Raw genomic sequence first — 20,354 nt, forward strand, 5'->3', positions numbered from 1 at the left:
AGAGAAGTTTCCCTGCAGGGGAGAATAAGAAAATGCCCTGCAGTGGGGAATTTCCTTATTCTCCCCCGCAGGGCAATCCCAGGTCTCGCCGCTGCTGGGGGATTCTTTTTTCTCCCCTGCATGTGTAGTACCCCGAGTTAGTTATGTGTATTGCCAGGAGGAACCTGAGCCAGGGCAGATCCCGCATAATCAGGAGAGGAATCAGGCATTGCTATTGTGAGTGTAACTTGTCCCTGCAGCCAGAAGTCAGTGTGTCCAGAGGAGAGCCTGTACTATTCCCTTCAATCCTCAACAAATAACCTCCTAGCATGCAACCACTTAACTCTGCCTGCAGCCTTACTCTTCAGGAGGGAACCAAAGTGTAAATGTTCTGCATTCCATATGCGTAAAAAGTTGTTGAAGTTCCTACTGCCTGCTACACTGCCAAGTATGAATGTTGCATCAAATCTGCGAGTTCCAGTAAACTGTGTGCCTTCAGTTTTACTGATGCCTCCCTGAACTGGTCTCTTTTTTATTTCATTGTCGCAACGCATTAAAGGCACTGGCATCACTCCGAATTTACATTAATGACTAATTGCACTCGCCAAGAGTCCTATTGCAATCCCACCTACTGCAAAAAGTACCATTTTAGGCCGAGGTAGCAACCACTGTGACAGAGTCAGAGTTAGCGCATCCACTCAGGCTACTCCCGAGGCTTCTGCTTACTGCACAGGAGAACCTCTCTCTTCCGGCAGCAGGGATATCTCTCCTTCCCTGCTGAGATGAAGGGAAGCCCGGAGAAGGGGTTCCCTGAGGCTTTCCTTCATCTCTCTCTCTCCTGCCAAAGCAGCAGTGCTTTTTTAAAGCAACACGCAGCTCCCAATCGTGTGAATGGTCATTTTCACTGCTAATCAAGATCAGGACTTGATAGCGGGAAATCATCCATTCACACGATTTTCTCACAAGTTAGCCGTGATTTTCACACCCATGTGAATGAGCCCTAAGGACGTCTTGCAGAATTGTTGTGGATTTTTAAAGGAGATGTAATTATGCAATTATAGTCTGCAAAAAAAAAAAAACACAAGAAAATCAGTAAAACACATTCTTTAGTTAAGGGCGGTTTTAGGCAGTCATATGCGCAACTACGCTCGGTGACACTGAGTGTAGTAGCGCATGAACGAGGATTTCAATTGAAATCGTTATGCAGTCATGATTATCATAGCTGTATAATGGGAGAAAAACCTAAAAAGACCTATAAAACGCAGCAAAATCTAAACTAATTTTATAACAAACACAGCTGTGCTATATCCTGTGGAAAAATTCCACCATTGTGAAAGTACCCTTAAATGTGGTATTAAAGGTGAAGTATCTTTAAAAATTGAAGTTACAATGTGGAATAAAAATCCTTTTTCTATATTACTATTCACAAGGTAACCTTAAAGGCTGTGTTACCACAAAGCAAAAAAACAAAACCTCAGCCATCCAAGGTAGCCAATAGCAACACGATCTTGCCAACAATGGCAGCACATAAGTGTAGTCAATGGCTGGTCTTAGTGGGCAGGTTTTTGGCCGCAAGCAGTTTTTTCACTTTGTGAATGCACAGACATATATATTTGTGTAATTTATAATTACAGTAAAGCACACTTTATGCCTCACAGAAGGATCTCTGGAAAAGAATGACAGAAACAAATGGCACCAGACAGAGGCCTTCACCTATCCCAGCCTCCCCATCACTTATCTTAGGAATGATGAGCCCCCAGCAGTGACAGTGCCCCCCACAGCAGCCCCCCACAGCGGCCCCCAGCAGTGACAGTGCCCCCCACAGCAGCCCCCCACAGCGGCCCCCAGCAGTGACAGTGCCCCCCACAGCACCCCCCCAGCAGTGACACTGTCCCCCGAGACCCATGTACAGCTAGCCCCCAGCAGCGACAGCGCACCCCACAGCGGCCCCGCAACAGTGACAGCACCGCCCACAGCAGGCGCCCAGCAGCAACAGCCCCCCCAGCACTGTCAGCGGCCCCCCAGCAGCGACAGCGCCCCCACAGCCACCCCACAGCAGCGACAGCGGCCCCCAGCAGCGACAGCGCCCCCGACAGCTAGCCCCCAGCAGCGACACCGCCCCTCACAGCGGGCCCTCAGCAGTGACAGTGCCCCCCACAGCGGCCCCCAGCAGTGACAGTGGCCCCCCACAGCGCCCCTCCCAGCAGTGACACTGTCCCCCCGAGACCCATGTACAGCTAGCCCCCAGCAGCGACAGTGCCCCCCACAGCAGCCCCCCAGCAGCGAAGCGACCCCCCCCCCTCCACAGCTGGCCACACAGCAGTGACAGCGCCCCGACAGCAGGCCCCCAGCAGCGACAGCGCCCCCAACAGCGGCCCCCAGCAGCGAGAGTGCCCCCCACAGCTGCCCCCAGCAGTGACAGTGCCCCCCAGCAGTGACAGTGCCCCCCCCAGCAGCGACAGCGCCCCCCACAGCAGGCCCCCAGCAGCAACAGTGCCCCCCAGCAGCAACAGCGCCCCCCAGCAGCGACAGCGCCCCCACAGCCGCCCCCCAGCAGCGACAGCGGCCCCCAACAGCGACAGCGCCCCCGACAGCTAGCCCCCAGCAGCAACAGCGCCCCCCACAGCGGACCCCCAGCAGCGACAGTGCCCCCCACAGCGGCCCCCAGCAGTGACAGTGGCCCCCCAGCAGTGTCAGTGCCCCCCCAGCAACCCCTTCCCCAGCAGTGACACTGTCCCCCCGAAACTGAGGTACAGCTAGCCCCCAGCAGCAACAGCACCCCCCACAGCGGCCCCCCAGCAGCGACAGCACCCCCCCCCCCCCACAGCGGCCACGCAGCAGTGACAGCGCCCCCCACAGCACCCCCCAGCAGTGACACTGTCCCCCGAGACCCATGTACAGCTAGCCCCCAGCAGCGACAGCGCCCCCCGCCAGCGGGCCCCCAGCAGCGACAGCGCACCCCACAGTGGCCCCGCAGCAGTGACAGCACCGCCCACAGCAGGCGCCCAGCAGCAACAGCCCCCCCAGCACTGTCAGCGGCCCCCCAGCAGCGACAGCGCCCCCACAGCCACCCCACAGCAGCGGCAGCGGCCCCCAGCAGCGACAGCGCCCCCGACAGCTAGCCCCCAGCAGCGACACCGCCCCTCACAGCGGGCCCTCAGCAGTGACAGTGCCCCCCACAGCGGCCCCCAGCAGTGACGGTGGCCCCCCACAGCGCCCCTCCCAGCAGTGACACTGTCCCCCCGAGACCCATGTACAGCTAGCCCCCAGCAGCGACAGTGCCCCCCACAGCAGCCCCCCAGCAGCGAAGCGACCCCCCCCTCCACAGCTGGCCACACAGCAGTGACAGCGCCCCGACAGCAGGCCCCCAGCAGCGACAGCGCCCCCAACAGCGGCCCCCAGCAGCGACAGTGCCCCCCACAGCTGCCCCCAGCAGTGACAGTGCCCCCCCCCAGCAGCGACAGCGCCCCCCACAGCAGGCCCCCAGCAGCAACAGCGCCCCCCAGCAGCAACAGCGCCCCCCAGCAGCGACAGCGCCCCCACAGCCGCCCCCCAGCAGCGACAGCGGCCCCCAACAGCGACAGTGCCCCCGACAGCTAGCCCCCAGCAGCAAGAGCGCCCCCCACAGCGGACCCCCAGCAGCGACAGTGCCCCCCACAACGGCCCCCAGCAGTGACAGTGGCCCCCCAGCAGTGTCAGTGCCCCCCCAGCAACCCCTTCCCCAGCAGTGACACTGTCCCCCCGAAACTGAGGTACAGCTAGCCCCCAGCAGCAACAGCACCCCCCACAGCGGCCCCCCAGCAGCGACAGCACCCCCCCCCCCCACAGCGGCCACGCAGCAGTGACAGCGCCCCCCACAGCACCCCCCAGCAGTGACACTGTCCCCCGAGACCCATGTACAGCTAGCCCCCAGCAGCGACAGCGCCCCCCCCCCAGCGGGCCCCCAGCAGCGACAGCGCACCCCACAGTGGCCCCGCAGCAGTGACAGCACCGCCCACAGCAGGCGCCCAGCAGCAACAGCCCCCCCAGCACTGTCAGCGGCCCCCCAGCAGCGACAGCGCCCCCACAGCCACCCCACAGCAGCGACAGCGGCCCCCAACAGCGACAGCGCCCCCGACAGCTAGCCCCCAGCAGCAACAGCGCCCCCCACAGCGGACCCCCAGCAGCGACAGTGCCCCCCACAGCGGCCCCCAGCAGTGACAGTGGCCCCCCAGCAGTGTCAGTGCCCCCCCAGCAACCCCTTCCCCAGCAGTGACACTGTCCCCCCGAAACTGATGTACAGCTAGCCCCCAGCAGCAACAGCACCCTCCACAGCGGCCCCCCAGCAGCGACAGCGCCCCCCCCCCCCCCCCACAGCGGCCACGCAGCAGTGACAGCGCCCCCCCACAGCAGGCCCCCAGCAGCTACAGTGCCCCCCTCAGCGGCCCCCCCAGCTGCGACAGCGCCCCCTACAGCGGCCCCCAGCAGCGACAGCACCCCCGACAGCTAGGCCCCAGCAGCGACAGCGCCCCCCACAGTAGGCCCCCAGCAGCGCCAGTGCCCCCCACAGCAGGCCCCCAGCAGCGACAGCGTCCCCCAGCAGCGTCAGCGCCCCCCACAGCGGCCCCCCAGTAGCAACAGCCCCCCCTTACAGCGGCCCTCCACAGTAGGCCCCCAGCAGCGTCAGCGCCCCCCACAGCAGGCCCCCAGCAGCGACAGCGCCGCCCACAGCAGGCCCCCAGCAGCGTCAGCGGCCCCCCCAGCAGCGACAGCGCTCCCACAGCGCCCCCCCCAGGCAGTGACACTGTCCCCCGAGACCCATGTACAGCTAGCCCCCAGCAGCGACAGCACCCCTCACAGCGGGCCCCCAGCAGCGACAGTGCCCCCCACAGCAGCCCCCCAGCAGCGACCCCCCCACAGCGGCCACGCAGCAGTGACAGCGCCGCCCCCAGCAGTGACAGTGCCCCCAACAGCGGCCCCCAGCAGCGACAGTGCCCCCTTCAGCGGCCCCCAGCAGTGACAGTGGCCCCCCAGCAGTGACAGTGCCCCCCCAGCAGCGACAGCGCCCCCCACAGCAGGCCCCCAGCAGCGACCCCCCCACAGCGGCCACGCAACAGTGACAGCGCTGCCCCCAGCAGTGGCCCCCAGCAGCGACAGTGCCCCCTTCAGCGGCCCCCCAGCAGTGACAGTGCCCCCCCCAGCAGCGACAGCGCCCCCCACAGCAGGCCCCCAGCAGCTTCAGCGGCCCCCCAGCAGCGACAGCGCCACTGACAGCTAGCCCCCAGCAGCGACAGCGCCCCCCACAGCGGACCCCCAGTAGCGACAGTGCGGCCCCCAGCAGTGACAGTGGCCCCCCAGCAGTGACAGTGCCCCCCATCCCCCCCGCCCAGCAGTGACACTGTCCCCTCGAGACCCATATACAGCTAGCCCCCAGCAGCGACAGCACCCCCCATGGCGGGCCCCCAGCAGCGACAGCGAGCCCCCCCTCACCCCCAGCTGCCACGCAGCAGTGACAGCGCCCCCCGCAGCAGGCCCCCAGCAGCGACAGCGGCCCCCCAGCAGCGACAGCGACCCCCCCAGCGGCCCCCCAGCAGCGACAGCGACCCCCCCCCACAGTGGCCACGCAGCAGTGACAGCGCCCCCCACAGCAGGCCCCCAGCAGCAACAGTGCCTGCCACAGCAGCCCCGAACAGTGACAGTGGCCCCCGAGCAGTGACAGTGGCCCCCCAGTAGTGACAGTGCCCCCCCAGCAGCGACAGCGCCCCCCACAGCAGGCCCCCGGCAGCAACTGTGCCCCCCAGCAGCTTCAGCGGCCCCCCAGCAGCGACAGCGCCCCCACAGCCGCCCCTCCAGCAGCGACAGCAGCTCCCAGCAGCGACAGCGCCCCCGACAGCTTGCCCCCAGCAGCGACAGCGCCCCCCCACGGCAGACCCCCAGCAGCGACAGTGCCCCCCACAGCGGCCCCCAGCAGTGACAGTGGCCCACCAGCAGTGACCGTGCCCCCCCAGCACCCCCTCCCCAGCAGTGACACTGTCCCGCCGAGACCCATGTACAGCTAGCCCCCAGCAGCGACAGCACCCCGTACAGCGGGCCCCCAGCAGCGACAGCGTGCCCCCCAGCTGCCACGCAGCAGTGACAGCGGCCCCCACAGCAGGCCCCCAACAGCGACAGCAGCCCCCCAGCAGCGACAGTGCCCCCTTCAGCGGCCCCCAGCAGCGACAGCCCCCCCCCCACAGTAGGCCCCCAGCAGCGACAGTGTCCCCCAGCAGCGTCAGCACCCCCACACCGGCCCCCCAGCAGCGACAGCCACCCACAGCAGCCCCCAACCAGTGACAGCGCCCCCCACAGCAGGCCCACAGCAGCGTCAGCGGCCCCCAGCAGCGACAGCCCCCCACAGCTGCCCCCCCACCAGTGACTGCGCCCCCCACAGTAGGCCCCCAGCAGCGACAGCGCCCCCTAGCAGCGACAGCGTCCCCCCAGCAGCGACAGCGTCTCTCCAGCAGCGACAGTGGCCCCCAGCAGCGACAGCGCCCCCCAGCAGTGACAGCGCCTCCGACAGCTAGCCCCCAGCAGCGACAGCGCCCCCCACAGCAGGCCCCCAGCAGCGACAGCGCCCCCCACAGCAGGCCCACAGCAGCGTCAGCGGCCCCCAGCAGCGACAGCCCCCCACAGCTGCCCCCCACCAGTGACTGCGCCCCCTAGCAGCGACAGCGTCCCCCCAGCAGCGACAGCGTCCCCCAAGCAGCGACAGCATCCCCCCAGCAGCGACAGTGGCCCCCAGCAGTGACAGCGGCCCCTCAGCAGCGACAGCGGCCCCCACAGCGGGCTCCCAGCAACGACAGCGGCCCCCAGCAGCAAAAGCACCCCCCCAGCAGTGACAGCGGCCCCCAGCAGCGACAGCGGACCCCCAGCAGTGACAGTGCCCCCCCCAACAGCAACAGTGCCCCCCACAGCGGCCTCCAGCAGTGACAGTGGCCCACCAGCAGAGACAGTGCCCCCCCCAGCACCCCCTCCCCAGCAGTGACACTGTTCCGCCTAGACCCATGTACAGCTAGCCCCCAGCAGCGACAGCACCCCCTACAGCGGGCCCCCAGCAGCGACAGTGCCCCCCCAGCTGCCACGCAGTAGTGACAGCGGCCCCCACAGCAGGCCCCCAACAGCGACAGCGGCCCGCCAGCAGCGACAGCGGCCCCAAGCAGCGACAGCGCCCCCAACAGCTAGGCCCCAGCAGCGACAGCCCCCCCACAGTAGGCCCCCAGCAGCGACAGCGTCCCCCAGCAGCGTCAGCGCCCCCACAACGCCCCCCAGCAGCGACAGCCCCCCACAGCGGCCCCCAACCAGTGACAGCGCCTCCCCACAGTAGGCCCCCAGCAGCGTCAGCGCCCCCCACAGCGGCCCTCAGCAGCTACAGCGCCTCCGACAGCTAGCCCCCAGCAGCGACAGCGCCCCCCATAGCAGGCCCCCAGCAGCGTCAGCGGCCCCCAGCAGCGACAGCCCCCCACAGCTGCCCCCCACCAGTGACTGCTCCCCCCACAGTAGGCCACCAGCAGCGACAGCGCCCCCTAGCAGCGACAGCGTCCCCCCAGCAGCGACAGTGGCCCCCAGCAGCGACAGCGCCCCCCAGCAGTGACAGCACCCCCCACAGCGGCCCCTCAGCAGCGACAGCGGCCCCCACAGCGGGCTCCCAGCAACGACAGCGGCCCCCCCAGCAGCAAAAGCGCCCCCCCCAGCAGTGACAGCGGCCCCCAGCAGCGACAGCGGACCCCCAGCAGTGACAGTGCCCCTGCAGCAGCGACAGTGCCCCCACAGTGGCCCCCTAGCAGTGACAGCACCCCCGCACAGCGGCCCCCCAGCAGTGACAGTGCCCCTTACAGTGGCCCCCAGCAGCGACAGCAGACCCTCAGCAGTGACAGTGCCCCCCCACAGTGGCCCCCCAGCAGTGACAGCAGCCCCCCACAGCGACCCCCCCAGCAGCGACTGTGCCCCCCACAGCGGCCCACCAGCAGCGACAGTGCCCCCCACAGTGGCCCCTCCAGCAGTGACACTGTCCCCCAAGACCCATGTACTCACCCCATCCACGTCCTGGAAGTCTGCTCTTCCGCTGCCCTCCGCACCGCTAGCAGAGATGATCTCCAGTGCACTGAAATGAGTCAGTGTGCTGCCGGACGCCTCCTCTGCCGGACGCTCTTGCAGAACTAAGTGGTAAGAGACGTCGTGGGAGGGGGGAGGAGGATCCCGGCTGCACACTGACATCACAGTGTGTGCCGGGATCAGCGTTGCTACCGGTAGAAGCGCTGGTTAGTGAATACCAGCAGGGGAGCTGTGGCCCCTGCTAGTATTCACTAACGGGGTGAACGGCCGACAGCGAACGCATGTCAGTGCTGACACACGTATCATAGGTTCGCCATCACAGTACTAGATTGTCCTAACATTTGCTACTCTAACATAAAATGTTTGGAAAAATGGTTGTTGTGTATCTCCTCCTCTTCCCCTGTCTCACTCTCAATGCCACTTCTCTCTCTCCATGTTGCTTCTCTTTCTCTCTCTGTCCCTCTCCATGCCGCTTTTCTCCCCCTCTCTCTCTATGCCGCTTCTCTCTCCTGCCTCTCTCTCAATGCCGCTTCTCTCTCCTTCTCTCCACCCAGCTTTTCTCTCCAACTACCCATCTCTCTCTATGCCGCTTTTCTCTCCAACTACCCATCTCTCTCCATGCTGCTTCTCTCTCCCACTACCTCTCTCTCTCTATGCCGCTTCTCTCTCCCTCTTTCTTCATGTCATTTCTCTATTTGTTTGTGAATGTGTGTGTGCATCTGTGAGTATGTTTCTCTCTCTGTCTCTCTCTCTCTGATACTTCTGTCTCTCCAGTGCTTCTCTCTCTCACCGACACTTCAGCCACCAGTTCATAGTCTTATGAAGGTGAGAGACCCCGCGAGACCTTGAACATTGCTTAGCAACGCTTGAATCTCCCTTACGGTGCTCGCCCCTGTACTTTGAACTTTGATGTGGCCCGACAGGTCACTCAATGTATCCACATCAAATTTTCGGATTTTTCGGCGGTGGGGAGGATCTAAGGAATCAAATGACACCAAAATCATCCTCCTAAGGTGAGGCAAAGTGCTCAAAGACTGGTGCAAGAAAAAGCCTGTAGGCTTTTTTTATTAGATTTTATAGTGGTCGCTGAGCCTAATGTCTGACACAGAGCTCCATATCCCCAGTATAGACATACATGTAGATCTAAAACACACATTGAACCAAAGAATAAGAATATGATTATGTGGAAAGTGCCAAAGCTTCCGTCACAGTTAATGTGGTCTTCTGAAAGCAGCCATGTTTTTTATATCCTGTACAATCCCTTTAACTATCATCATAATGAAAAAAGTGATATAACCTAGTATGGGAATGTAGGAGACTCAAAAAGTTTTTTTTTTCTCTTGTGGATTCAAAGTTACAAAGTGCTAAACTCTGAATTGTTCTCCCTTTCAAGTCTGACTAGTCAATAATGTCAAGTTATCAAGTCTTCAAGAGATAACTCCAGAGTGACTATCAGTATATAAATGGTCAAACAATCCAGGTAAACATTTCATGTAACAATGGTGCGGACTACAAACAGTCAAATTATTAACAACAGGCTGGCATGGATATATATGTATAGTATCGGGGGCATAGTGCGCCTTGGAAAATGATCCCTACTCTAATAAATAAATTGCAATATTCCAAATACACGGTATATTATTGGGGAATGTAATTACAATTTTTTGGGATGTAACAGTAAGGCCAGGCTCACACTTGAATTGTGTTTTAGGTGTTACACTCACACTAGCATTTCTTCAATGCGTATTATGCGCGATAGAGCCCTATTGTTCTCTATTGGTCCATACTAAACGCTGTACATACGCAATTACATTGCGTATGTGCGGCGTTTATACATAGCCTCACTAAGTGACAAAGCAGGTAATTAAAAAAATATATCAACCCAGGAAGACTGTGCATGATGGCATGCGTGAGACATGCTGTCATGCTCAGGCAAAAATCAGTCATACACGGCGATATGCTGGTCCACACAGCGGTAATGCACTGCGTTATATACACTCACTCATTTGAGGCCGGTCTAATATTCTATAGAAAATTTACAAACTTCTGTGTTTTCCTGCATAAAATGTTTAACTGGATTGCCACACTATGTGTAAAATTACATAAGCATACAATATCTACCTGCCTACAGTACTCACACTTGATAATGCATACTAAGTTCACCCATTACATGTAGATCTATATGTCACATTTAGTACTATAGGTATGCACAGCTGAGCAGTATGAAAAGGATGGAGATTGGAAATTCTCACAGCTATTTAATACATCCCTCAAATAAAAGGTAAAGGTATAGTACCACACAGGCAGAATACCTGAACCAAGCTCACAACATAAATACAATACCATAACCATACTTAATGCAAACACTGGATACCCAGTCTATAAATACAGGGCCAGAATCAAGCTCGTAGCATAACTACAGTGTCAGAACCAATCATATTGCATAAATACAGTACCAGAACGAAGACCATTAGATTAATATAGTACCAGTACTAAACTCATTTTATAAATATATATATATATATACACATACACTCCCTGTACGCAGCCACCTGACATTCCCAGTGCACGATACTCCCAGTACTGAGGCTGCAGTTGTGATTCACTACAACTGAAGTCTGTTAGTGGTGGTAGCCAGCGCATAATTGGTCTGTGTCCATGGTGTAGAAGAAAGGAGAGCATGGAATTGCATGCAGCTTAGACATTCCCTGATGATGTCATTCTGGAGCCACCTGGATGCATGCATGCCCTGCTTTCTCCATGGCACTTGCCAGCAACCCAGCACCATGTTTATTTGCACACAGTGCACTTGGTCAGATTATCAGATTAAGAATAGTCTGTTCCTGTTCTTGAGGTGTTCTCCCACCCCTTGGATTGTGTCCAAGTCTTGCTGTGTGTTGTCCATGAAAAAGAAAAAACTAATTATTATTTACCCCCAATGCTACCTGAGCTAAAGGCCCATTTACATCAAACGACAGTTTGAGCACCAGCTTTGAGCGATCATTTTGCATAAAAATTAATTGGTATTTAAGTAGCTACTCAGCTACTTAAATACCAATTATGTAATGTTATGTAATGTTAATGAAGCCTTCACTGAATGCAGGCTAACAGCCAGAGGCTATTATCTGCACTCTGATCCTTTGTTCTCCACAAGGAAACAATGCCATCAGCAATCCCCCCCCCCCCCCCCGTGGAGAACGACTGATAAAAGTGAGCAATGATTTTTATGTTGGACTGATTTTAACGATCACCCGAAAAGCTGACGATGGGCCCAGATTTACACGCACCGATTAACGATTTTTTGAAGGGGTTGTGTGATTATAAGAAAAAAAAATTAATGGCTAGCAAGATTATAAAATTTAAAAAAGACAGTATAATCTCCTATCTCCAGCCCCCAGAACCCAGCTGAACTGCTCCCACTGCCACGTTCTCATCCTTACACGGTCTCCGGAGGTCAGGTGACCGCTGTGGGCTATCAGAGGCCACAGCAAACTCATGGTATCATGACACCCAGGATGTGAGTGCTGATGCCAGGAGTTCAGATGGTGACACTGCAGCCTCTGATTGGCCGCATCGGTCATCTAAACCTGTAGTAGCTGTCCGAGAATTGGCACTTGGAGTAAAGATAGAGGAGTTTACCGTCTTTTTTATTTTATGATGTGCCTGATCTTTAAAAAATGTTTTCTTATAATCATACAAGTTCTTTAATGCTCATGGGAAAGGCGGTGGCGCGGGAAGGACATTAACAATTTTTTTTATAGGTGGTAAGGGCACAGGGGGGCACTATTATTCTAGGAGCACACAGGCTGTATTACTTTAAAGGGGCACAGGAAGGGACGCAGGAGGGGTCTATAGGGGGCTCTTTTACTTTAAATGGGACATGGGGACCCTATTACTTTATAGGAGCGCATGGGTTTTGTAACTATATAGGGGCACTGTGGGGCTCTATTGCTTAAATAGAGCATAGGGGGCTCTATAACATTAAAGGGTCACCAAGAGACTGAATATAGAGAAATTGTTACTGTGTGTGAGCAATATTACTTCGTGGGGCACAAGATGAGGCCTTTTTTCTGTATGGGACACTGTGAGAGGCATTAGGGTTAGCAGCAGGATGGAACAAGTGTGCAGAGACAAGTCATAGCTTTAAGAAAGCTATTCATGGTAGTCTGGGCCGAATTAAGAAGAAAACTGAAAGTAGACGACACCAGTCAGAGAAGATGCCACTTGTGATTCCTGAGGGTTAAGGTGCATTTACACACAAAGATGATCACTCAAAATATGGTTTTCGACCGATCATTTTTGCATAAACTACTACTTGGTACTAGTACCCATTAGTACCAATTAGTAACATGTGAGCTGTCAGGAGCTGTATTCAGAGAACAGACCACCTGCTGTTCTCTGAATAAATTTCCTTTGTTCTGCCGCGGGGCTGACAGCTGAGACAATGTAATCAGCGCTCCCGGGCAGAACACCGCATGCAGTCCTTCTTACCAGCTGTTCTGCTGAACAATGGATTTCATGCCAAACTGAAATTCATCGTTCAGCAGAAAAGTGAAAGATGGACATATTTACACACAACGATTATCACTCAAAATATGGCTTTTGAGCGAATTTTGAGCGATAATCGTTATGTCTAAATGGGCCTTAACTGCAATGTAATCAGCATTGCTGTGTAGAACTGATATCATACCATTATATGCTGACTCTGTTATATAGAGCTGAGCAGCTGTGCAATCAATGGTCACTTATAGATATTCTATCTGATTATATAAGGTATTTTCTGGGGCTGCCATGCAAGGTGTCTGCAAGGGAGGGTGGTCGGAGTAGGGGAGCCCTAGCTGAACTTTGCACTGAGGTTTATGAGCCTTTAGTAATGCCCCTGTGCCAGCTGTCAAGGTAGTAATTCCAGATATTAAGCTATATTTGGAGATTACTCAGAATTCTGCATGCATTTCACACATTTGTTCAATAGAGCTCATGCACACAGCCACATCACTGCTCTGCACAAACTCATAAAAAGCTACAATAGATCTATATAAGTCCTATGAGTTCATTCTGTACCTCCATATGCCTCCTATTTCATACTTAGGCAGGTTAATTTGTCTACTGCCCCCTAGTATAGTATCACAGGGAGTCTATGTGGCATTACATGGGTGCCTCTAGCAAGGTACCTTGTATAAGTCTGATTTCAAGTGCCTTATACTTAAGGTATCTACACACGGGATGACTGTTGGGAGCATAAGCGCCTGACAGCTGTCCCTCGGGCTACTTCCAGACTATTGTTCCTATCTGCTCGCCTTCATTCACAGTAAACAGGAGTTGCTCAAGCATTGAGGTGGGTCCTTTTTACATGGTCGCTTGCTTTTTAATTCTGCTAAAAACTAAGTGACTCTGACAAGTGAGTGATTTCTCACTCAGTGCCCCGTTGGTGACCGCATGTACACAGAAAGGTAATCACCCGAGTTCTCTGAAAATGTCTCTATTGGTTATGTGAAGAGTTTATAGCTGATCAAACGTTCTCCAACAGAACTTGGATTAGAAATATACATAAATAGTGCTTTAAATGGCCACACAATTTCTGTATAAGATAAGGCTTTAAATGAAAATCTGAGCTTCCAGATACTGGAGGAAGGGTCAGCTTTAGATTGGATGGTGCAATGTATAGCACCTCTATGCACCATCCCAGAGCCCTTAAGTTGTATTACATAGTGACAAAATCATATGTTAAAAGAGTATATAAATACCATGTTTGCTCCCTGCCTTTCTATAAATTTGAGCGCCAAGTATAGAATTGTGGATGAACGGTTCAGATATTCAGGCTGTGATGGCCAGAGGCTGCCACCATCACTAGTGTCACAGCCAACACAAAAGGATACAAGTGCAAACTATAAACTGCAACTGCATTTTCACATACAGGAAAATTACTTCTTCACTATCAGCAAAAGAGAAGAGGAGATCATTTTCAGATACCACCAAGTCAAGAACTGGTTACATACCTTTCCAAAAGTTGCTGCACATGCTGGCTCCAATTTCTCCTTCCTGCAGAAGTCTAAATAATGTGCGTACAGTATGCATCGAGGCAGGCAAACTCCTTCACATACAATATAATTTTCCTCTAGCCTGCAAGGACAAGTCACTTCTGTAAGTATCAGAGCTGTTCACATCCTAATAATGGCTTACAGGCAATATAGAAAATTATACATTGTTTATTCAGGCATAGTGGCAAATTCTATTAAAAAAGGGTTTTCCTGGTCAGACCCTTAAAATCTAAAAAAGGACTTTCCAAACCAGACAACCACTAAGGCCACTTTCACATAGGCTTATTTTGCAGAGTATTTTGTGAGCCCAAACCATAGGGCTGGGTTCACAAGGGAGGGAACTGCTGCAGAATTTCCATGCAGACTTTCTGCACTGAAATTCAGCCAGCAATTTCCTATCCAGGGACAAAGCCTTTCAGCAAAGTTGGCAAGATTTGCAAAAATCTCTACCACACGCTGTGGATAAGCCGTTGCGGCCAAGCCGCGCGGAACTCAAAACCGTGGCATGTCAGTTTTATCGCCGTCTCCGCTGTGGCCATCTCTTCTGTCTTTGCCTCTCCCACGCCGAGCGGCGCGAGTTTTGAAGCTGCATTTCTACAGCAGAAATCTTGCGGTATTTCCATGCGGTCCTGCTACGGTCACTGCACAGGATTTATGCCCCATGTGAACCCAGCCTTAGTGGGTCTAAACGCAGAAGAGGTACAAATCTTTGTATAATACTTCTATGTCTCTGTTCCTCTGTTAGTTTGGCTTACAAACACTGATGCAAAATACTGTTTTGCGAAAATGTTAGAACTCAAAACAATCATGATTTACAATTTGAGCAAAGCAGAAAAAAATTGAAATAACACACTCAGCTTTCCAACATCTGAACAGACAATTTTTTGTAGCTGTACTGTTTTGGACCTATTGATATATGCTGTACTTTGAGACTCTGTCTACCTCATGTTTATGGCCTCGGTTTAACATTAAGGCTGCCTGTCCACGGGTGTTGCGGTATCCCGCGGCAGGGATCCGCCCGGGAGCAGGAGCCGGCTGACGGATCTCCGCTGTGAGCCTATCTGACAGATAGGCTGACCGTGGAGAATCGCGGTAAATTCGCAGCATGCTGCAATCTGCTGCTTTCACTGCATTCCCCGCGGCCGGATTATTGCCGCGGGGAAAGCAATTCAAACCTGCCTGGTGACAGGCAGCCATAAGCTAGGACAAATACATTAAACAAATGCTTCCATGCAGCGGAATCCACCACCCATAGGGTTCTATTGTAAAAATATATATATATATATTTAACATATACAAGGGGGTACCCGAAATGAACAGGAATTCATTTATTAAAAATAATCTATCTAATTGTAAATTTTTAAACTTCAGTCTCCCTCAAAGTTCTCCCAATGTGGAGCAATATATTTCTCCACAGGTTTATTCCACTGTTCAAAGCTTTTTTTTAACTTGTGTTATTATTGTCTTTTAGTTCTTGTTTCACCTCTTCAACACCAAAACTGTTTCCTTTGAGGTTTCTTTTAAACTGAGGAAATAAAAAAAAGAAGTTGCATGGAGCAAGATTGGGTGCAGCAATAGTGTCATCCCATTGCCACTGTGTGGGCAGCTGCATTATCATGATGGAAGTACCAGTCAACTGTTACAAAACATTCAAGTAAAAACTTTGGTTAGCTGTTTGATCGTGTTATAAAATAACTCTAACATGAAAGAAACAATAAACTTTGTTTTCACCTTTGACTTGACTTGTATGAATCATCCATCACAAAATAGGTGAAAAACTGAACAACTTGTTCGCAGACATTCACTCAGCAACAGAAGCCTGTAGTAGTAACACCCCACCCACCAGAAATAGATTACAGTTTTTTTTTGGGTACCCCCTTTGGACATTTTTTTACTGGATACTATAGTGTAGTTTACTACACTACCTTGTCATCTTTTTTTAGTGGTACACTGGCTAAACAGAGACTAAAAGAACACTCTTTTGCACTCCTTCAGACTAATGTAAACCTATGGTCACATTTAGCATGTATACTGGGAGCTTTATCAAGATACATGCTGTGAAGCCAGCCTAACTGTCCTATCGCTCATAGAAACATAGAAGACTGAGGGCAGAAAAACACCACATGGTCCATCTTGTCTGCCCTTCTATTATTTATTTTCCTCTTAAGATAGATATACATTTATCGCAGGTACCTTCCAACCACGTCTGCTGGAGGTTTGTTCAAAGCATCTTTTACTCTTTCAGTAAAATAATATTTTACAAAATTGCTTTTGATTTTTCCCAAGTTTTATCAGATTGTGTCCCCCTGTCCTTGTGCTTAGTTTCCTAATCAAAGCACTCCCTCCAGAGCATCATTTATACCTTTAACTTATATAAAGATTTTGATCATGTCCCTCCTCTCCCTTCTTTCCTCCAGACAATACAAGTTAAAGGGGTATTCTGGTAATGAAGGTAATTTTGAAAAATTCAAGACATGAAAGGTGTTCGTACCATATTTATGCACATCTGGTTGGGGTATAAATCGAGCAGCCATTACCTTTTTATCTTGCCCTCCATTTATATTTACTTGTATCACTATGTTCCAAGATGCCTGTCACATCCCCAGAAATATACAGCTTGAGACTACATTTTGCACAATTATCCACCCTGTACTTTTTGTTTATGTCCCCACTATATATATATATATATATATATATATATATATATATATATATATTTATTTATTTATTTATTATATAACTTACCACTGTAAAGTAAGTTGAGTCTGCTTCTTTTTGTCCTTGATAATCTGTGTGATTGATTTCTTCAGAGAAGTCTTGTTACACACTGCACTGCTTCTCCTATAAATAATATCCAGATCTTCATCATCTGATGAAAATGTATCATTTGTCATGTGCAACTCTATGGAAGCAATGACGAAAATACAAAGTCAATATATTCACTCAGCAGAAGTTTCTTTTACATCCTCGTATTCACAAGCTAATTTTTATGTGTATTTCTATACTATACCCAGATATAGTATAGAAATATATACTGAGCCTGTATGGCCATTGTATATATCTGCAGAGCACAGAGGTTCAATGGCCATACAGGCTCCGTACCGGTGGACAGGGCTCCTGTACACTGGTACTGAGCCTATATGGAGATATTTTTCTGTAGAAGCAATGTGAATATGGCCCCAGAATGGCCATGTGTATGAGCCCTCACATGGAGAATGGTAAGCAAGAGAAATCATTACTATGTAATTATATATTGCAAACTTATAGTAGCACTGATACAATATTAGATATACTTGTAATAACAATACAATATTTGATAAATATAATATTGCTGTTAATACCTGTTTTTATTCCAATGCAAGTTGATGTTTCTTCTTCCTCTGGAGTAAGCATAATTTGATCTTCCCCTTTAGTACATAATCTCTCCTGTGTGAAAGACAATTCTTTTGCCACCATTGTTCCATAGCAGTCCTCTATCCTTGGATTATTCTTCTTGTGGGAATCACCATTCTGGAAAGAACACTCTCCCTCCTGTCTTTCTGAAAACTGCTCATTTGGCATTATATGAGCTGCAAATTTTCCAAGTCATGAAATGTATCGAAAGTAGTCCACCGCACAACTTCAGAAGGAATGGAATTCAGTGATCATCCCGAGAAAGCATGGAAGTATGCATCTAGATCTAGAAAATGTATTCCTAGAAGATCCTGGAAGTTATAGATTATCTGGGATTTTGCTTTCTCCTTGTGTAATCGTCCTCCGGCTTCATGGACTATTTGCTTCTCAGGTCTGACAAAGACCATACAGAGTGGTTTGACATTACCTGCTATTTTAAAGTATATCTATAAACACGCCCTCTTGTTGGCATAAATCTCCTATCAAATGAAAGGCAGTTGTTCATCAACAGGTTGCTGCCTGGTATTCCAGGTGCTTTTATTTTGACAAAAAGTCAAGTAGGGGCAGAGATAATCGTGGTGGATGCGAGGTAGCAGCAGTGAATTGGGTTATCTGTTGTCTTAAAAAGATAGAAAAAATGGTGGTGAGCAGATCAGCGTTGTTAATGTTTAACAGGTTGGAACAATCCTGTCTGATCGTGTGAGTCAAAGTGATGTTTGTTTATTATGTGCCAGCCCGCATGCTGAGTCAATGATGAAGCCTTTATTTCTGACTACGTAATCTAATGAAAGTGATTACAGTGTACGTTTAAACAGAGGCTGATATAAAAGATAGGTTTTATGGCGCTTTATATGAATAGGAAATAAAATATCAGGAAAATAAAGTATTCTATATAAACATCATTGTGATTCTTTTAATTGTTGCAAAGCCATATTCCTTCTTATTAATTGGGGTCATTTACTTTGTACTCTTGTTTTCGTCTTATCTATAGAGTTTGCTGTTAAGGGGGTCTCACACGAACTGATTTTAAGTGTGAAATCTGTGATCGCCATCCGCACTGACTTTCCGCAGGCATTGAAAGACATAGTTTTGATTTTTCCAGCACGCTCGCGGGTACAAATTGCGTGTTCCGCAATCAGAAGAAAAATCACATCAAGCTCTATTTTGCCGCTTACTCTGCGTGGTCGGCCTCTATTGAAGTCAATTAACATTGTGTATGAGTTGTTGGTACCTGCGTCATCACTAAGCGAGGGAAATACGAACAAAAAAAACCCTGTACTGCGCATGACCCCCTGCGAGCCTAAGTGGCCATACACAATATAGGTTAGTGCTATACACAAGTTCAACGATCAGCCTCGCAACCTGAATCCACTGCAGGCCTCCCGCAAGCGGAATCTGATCCTGTCATGTGAGCCTGGCTTTAAAGAAAATGTTCTAAAAATTAGAAAGGTAGCGGATAAAAAAATATATACGAATGGAAATGAAATACTAATTTTATTAATATAGCACTGACATATTCCCCAGTGTTTTACAAATTAGAGAGAACATAGACAAAATAAGGCATAACATACAGTGTTAGGCCTTAGTCAGACGGGCGTTTTTTCGCGCGATTTGCGCAAGTGTCCGGCGATTTTTTTAAACCATTGCTTTGCAATGGTATCGGACACATGAGCGCTTTTTATGCGCTCGTCCGATAAATTATAGAACAGAAATCGCAGATCGCACCTATCTGCGATCTGCGATTCCTGTTCTCTTCACTATATGCGCTCAATGAGGCCAGCGGCAGCAGCGCCGACCCCGTTGAGAACATATAGAAGACAAATCATTCTTCTCTGCCACAGCTGTGGCAGAGAAGAACGATGTTTGCCCATTGAATTCAATGGAGCCGGCAATACAGCCGGCTCCATTGAAAGCAATGGGCTGCCGGCGATCGCGGGATGAATTGTCGGGAAGGGCTTAAATATATAAGCTCTTCCCTGCAATTCATCCAGAAATGTGTAAAAAAAAAAAAAAAAAAAATATATATATATATATATATATATACTTACCTTGTCCCGGCAGACGGAGTTCAGCGCGGCCAGCCTGCAGTGGGTGTGAAGGGGGTGTGAGTGAGACCTGCCCCTGATTGGCTCAGCGCTGAGCCAATCAGAGGCAGGTCTCACTCACACCCATTCATTCATGAATGCACTACTTTGTTTACAGGTTGCCATGAAGACCATCGGCTTTGTCAGAAGCCAGCTGATGAACTCTGTGGCAGGGAGAGCTGGTGCTTAGCTGTCAGAGGATAGCCGGGCACCAGCTCTTACAGCAGAAATCAGAGAAAACCTCCAATCTCTGATGTGTTAACCCTTTACATGCCGTGGTTTATGAGACCGCGGCATGCAAAGGGCTGATGGTGGAGGGGACTCCCTCTGTCAGAGAATAGCTGGGCACCAGCTCTTACACAGCAGAGAATTAAGAAAACATCAGATCTCTGCTTTTTAACCCTTTACATGCTGCAGTCTATGTGACCGCAGCATGTAAAGGGCTGACACCATCGAACCCACACAATATGATCAGGGGGTCCTGATGGGTCTCTGTGGAAGTCCCCAACAGGGACAAAAAAATTTAAAAAGTAAAAAAAATTAAAAAATTATAAAAAAATAAAAATAAAACACCTTCCTCCCTTTACTTTGTAAAAAATTTAAAATTAAAAACAAAATTACACATGTGGTATCCCTGCGTCCTAATGACCCAGAGAAGGAAGTTAGTACATTATTTAACTGCTTCATGTCGCGGCCCCTTTTTTTCCGCCCTTTTCGTTTTTTTCTTCCCCCTTGTAAAAAATCATAACTCCTTTATTTATCCATCGACGCCGCTGTATCAGGGCTTGTT

General features: G+C 51.4%; 1 protein-coding gene across 1 annotated transcript in view; it reads right to left on the reverse strand.

Moving 5' to 3' along the window:
- Window positions 1–17,648, reverse strand: part of RFX6 (regulatory factor X6) — a 98,734-nt gene extending 81,086 nt beyond the window's left edge. Inside the window, exons 1-3 of the mRNA XM_066590997.1 lie at window positions 17,429–17,648; window positions 16,833–16,989; window positions 14,046–14,169 (exon numbers count right to left, since the gene is read on the reverse strand). Coding sequence (XP_066447094.1) covers window positions 14,046–14,169; window positions 16,833–16,989; window positions 17,429–17,648 — 501 coding nt within the window. The remainder of the gene's footprint in view (window positions 1–14,045; window positions 14,170–16,832; window positions 16,990–17,428) is intronic.
- Between the last annotated feature and the right edge of the window lie 2,706 nt (window positions 17,649–20,354).

Source organism: Eleutherodactylus coqui, chromosome 1 (assembly GCF_035609145.1).
Source record: "Eleutherodactylus coqui strain aEleCoq1 chromosome 1, aEleCoq1.hap1, whole genome shotgun sequence".
NCBI lineage: Eukaryota > Metazoa > Chordata > Amphibia > Anura > Eleutherodactylidae > Eleutherodactylus > Eleutherodactylus coqui.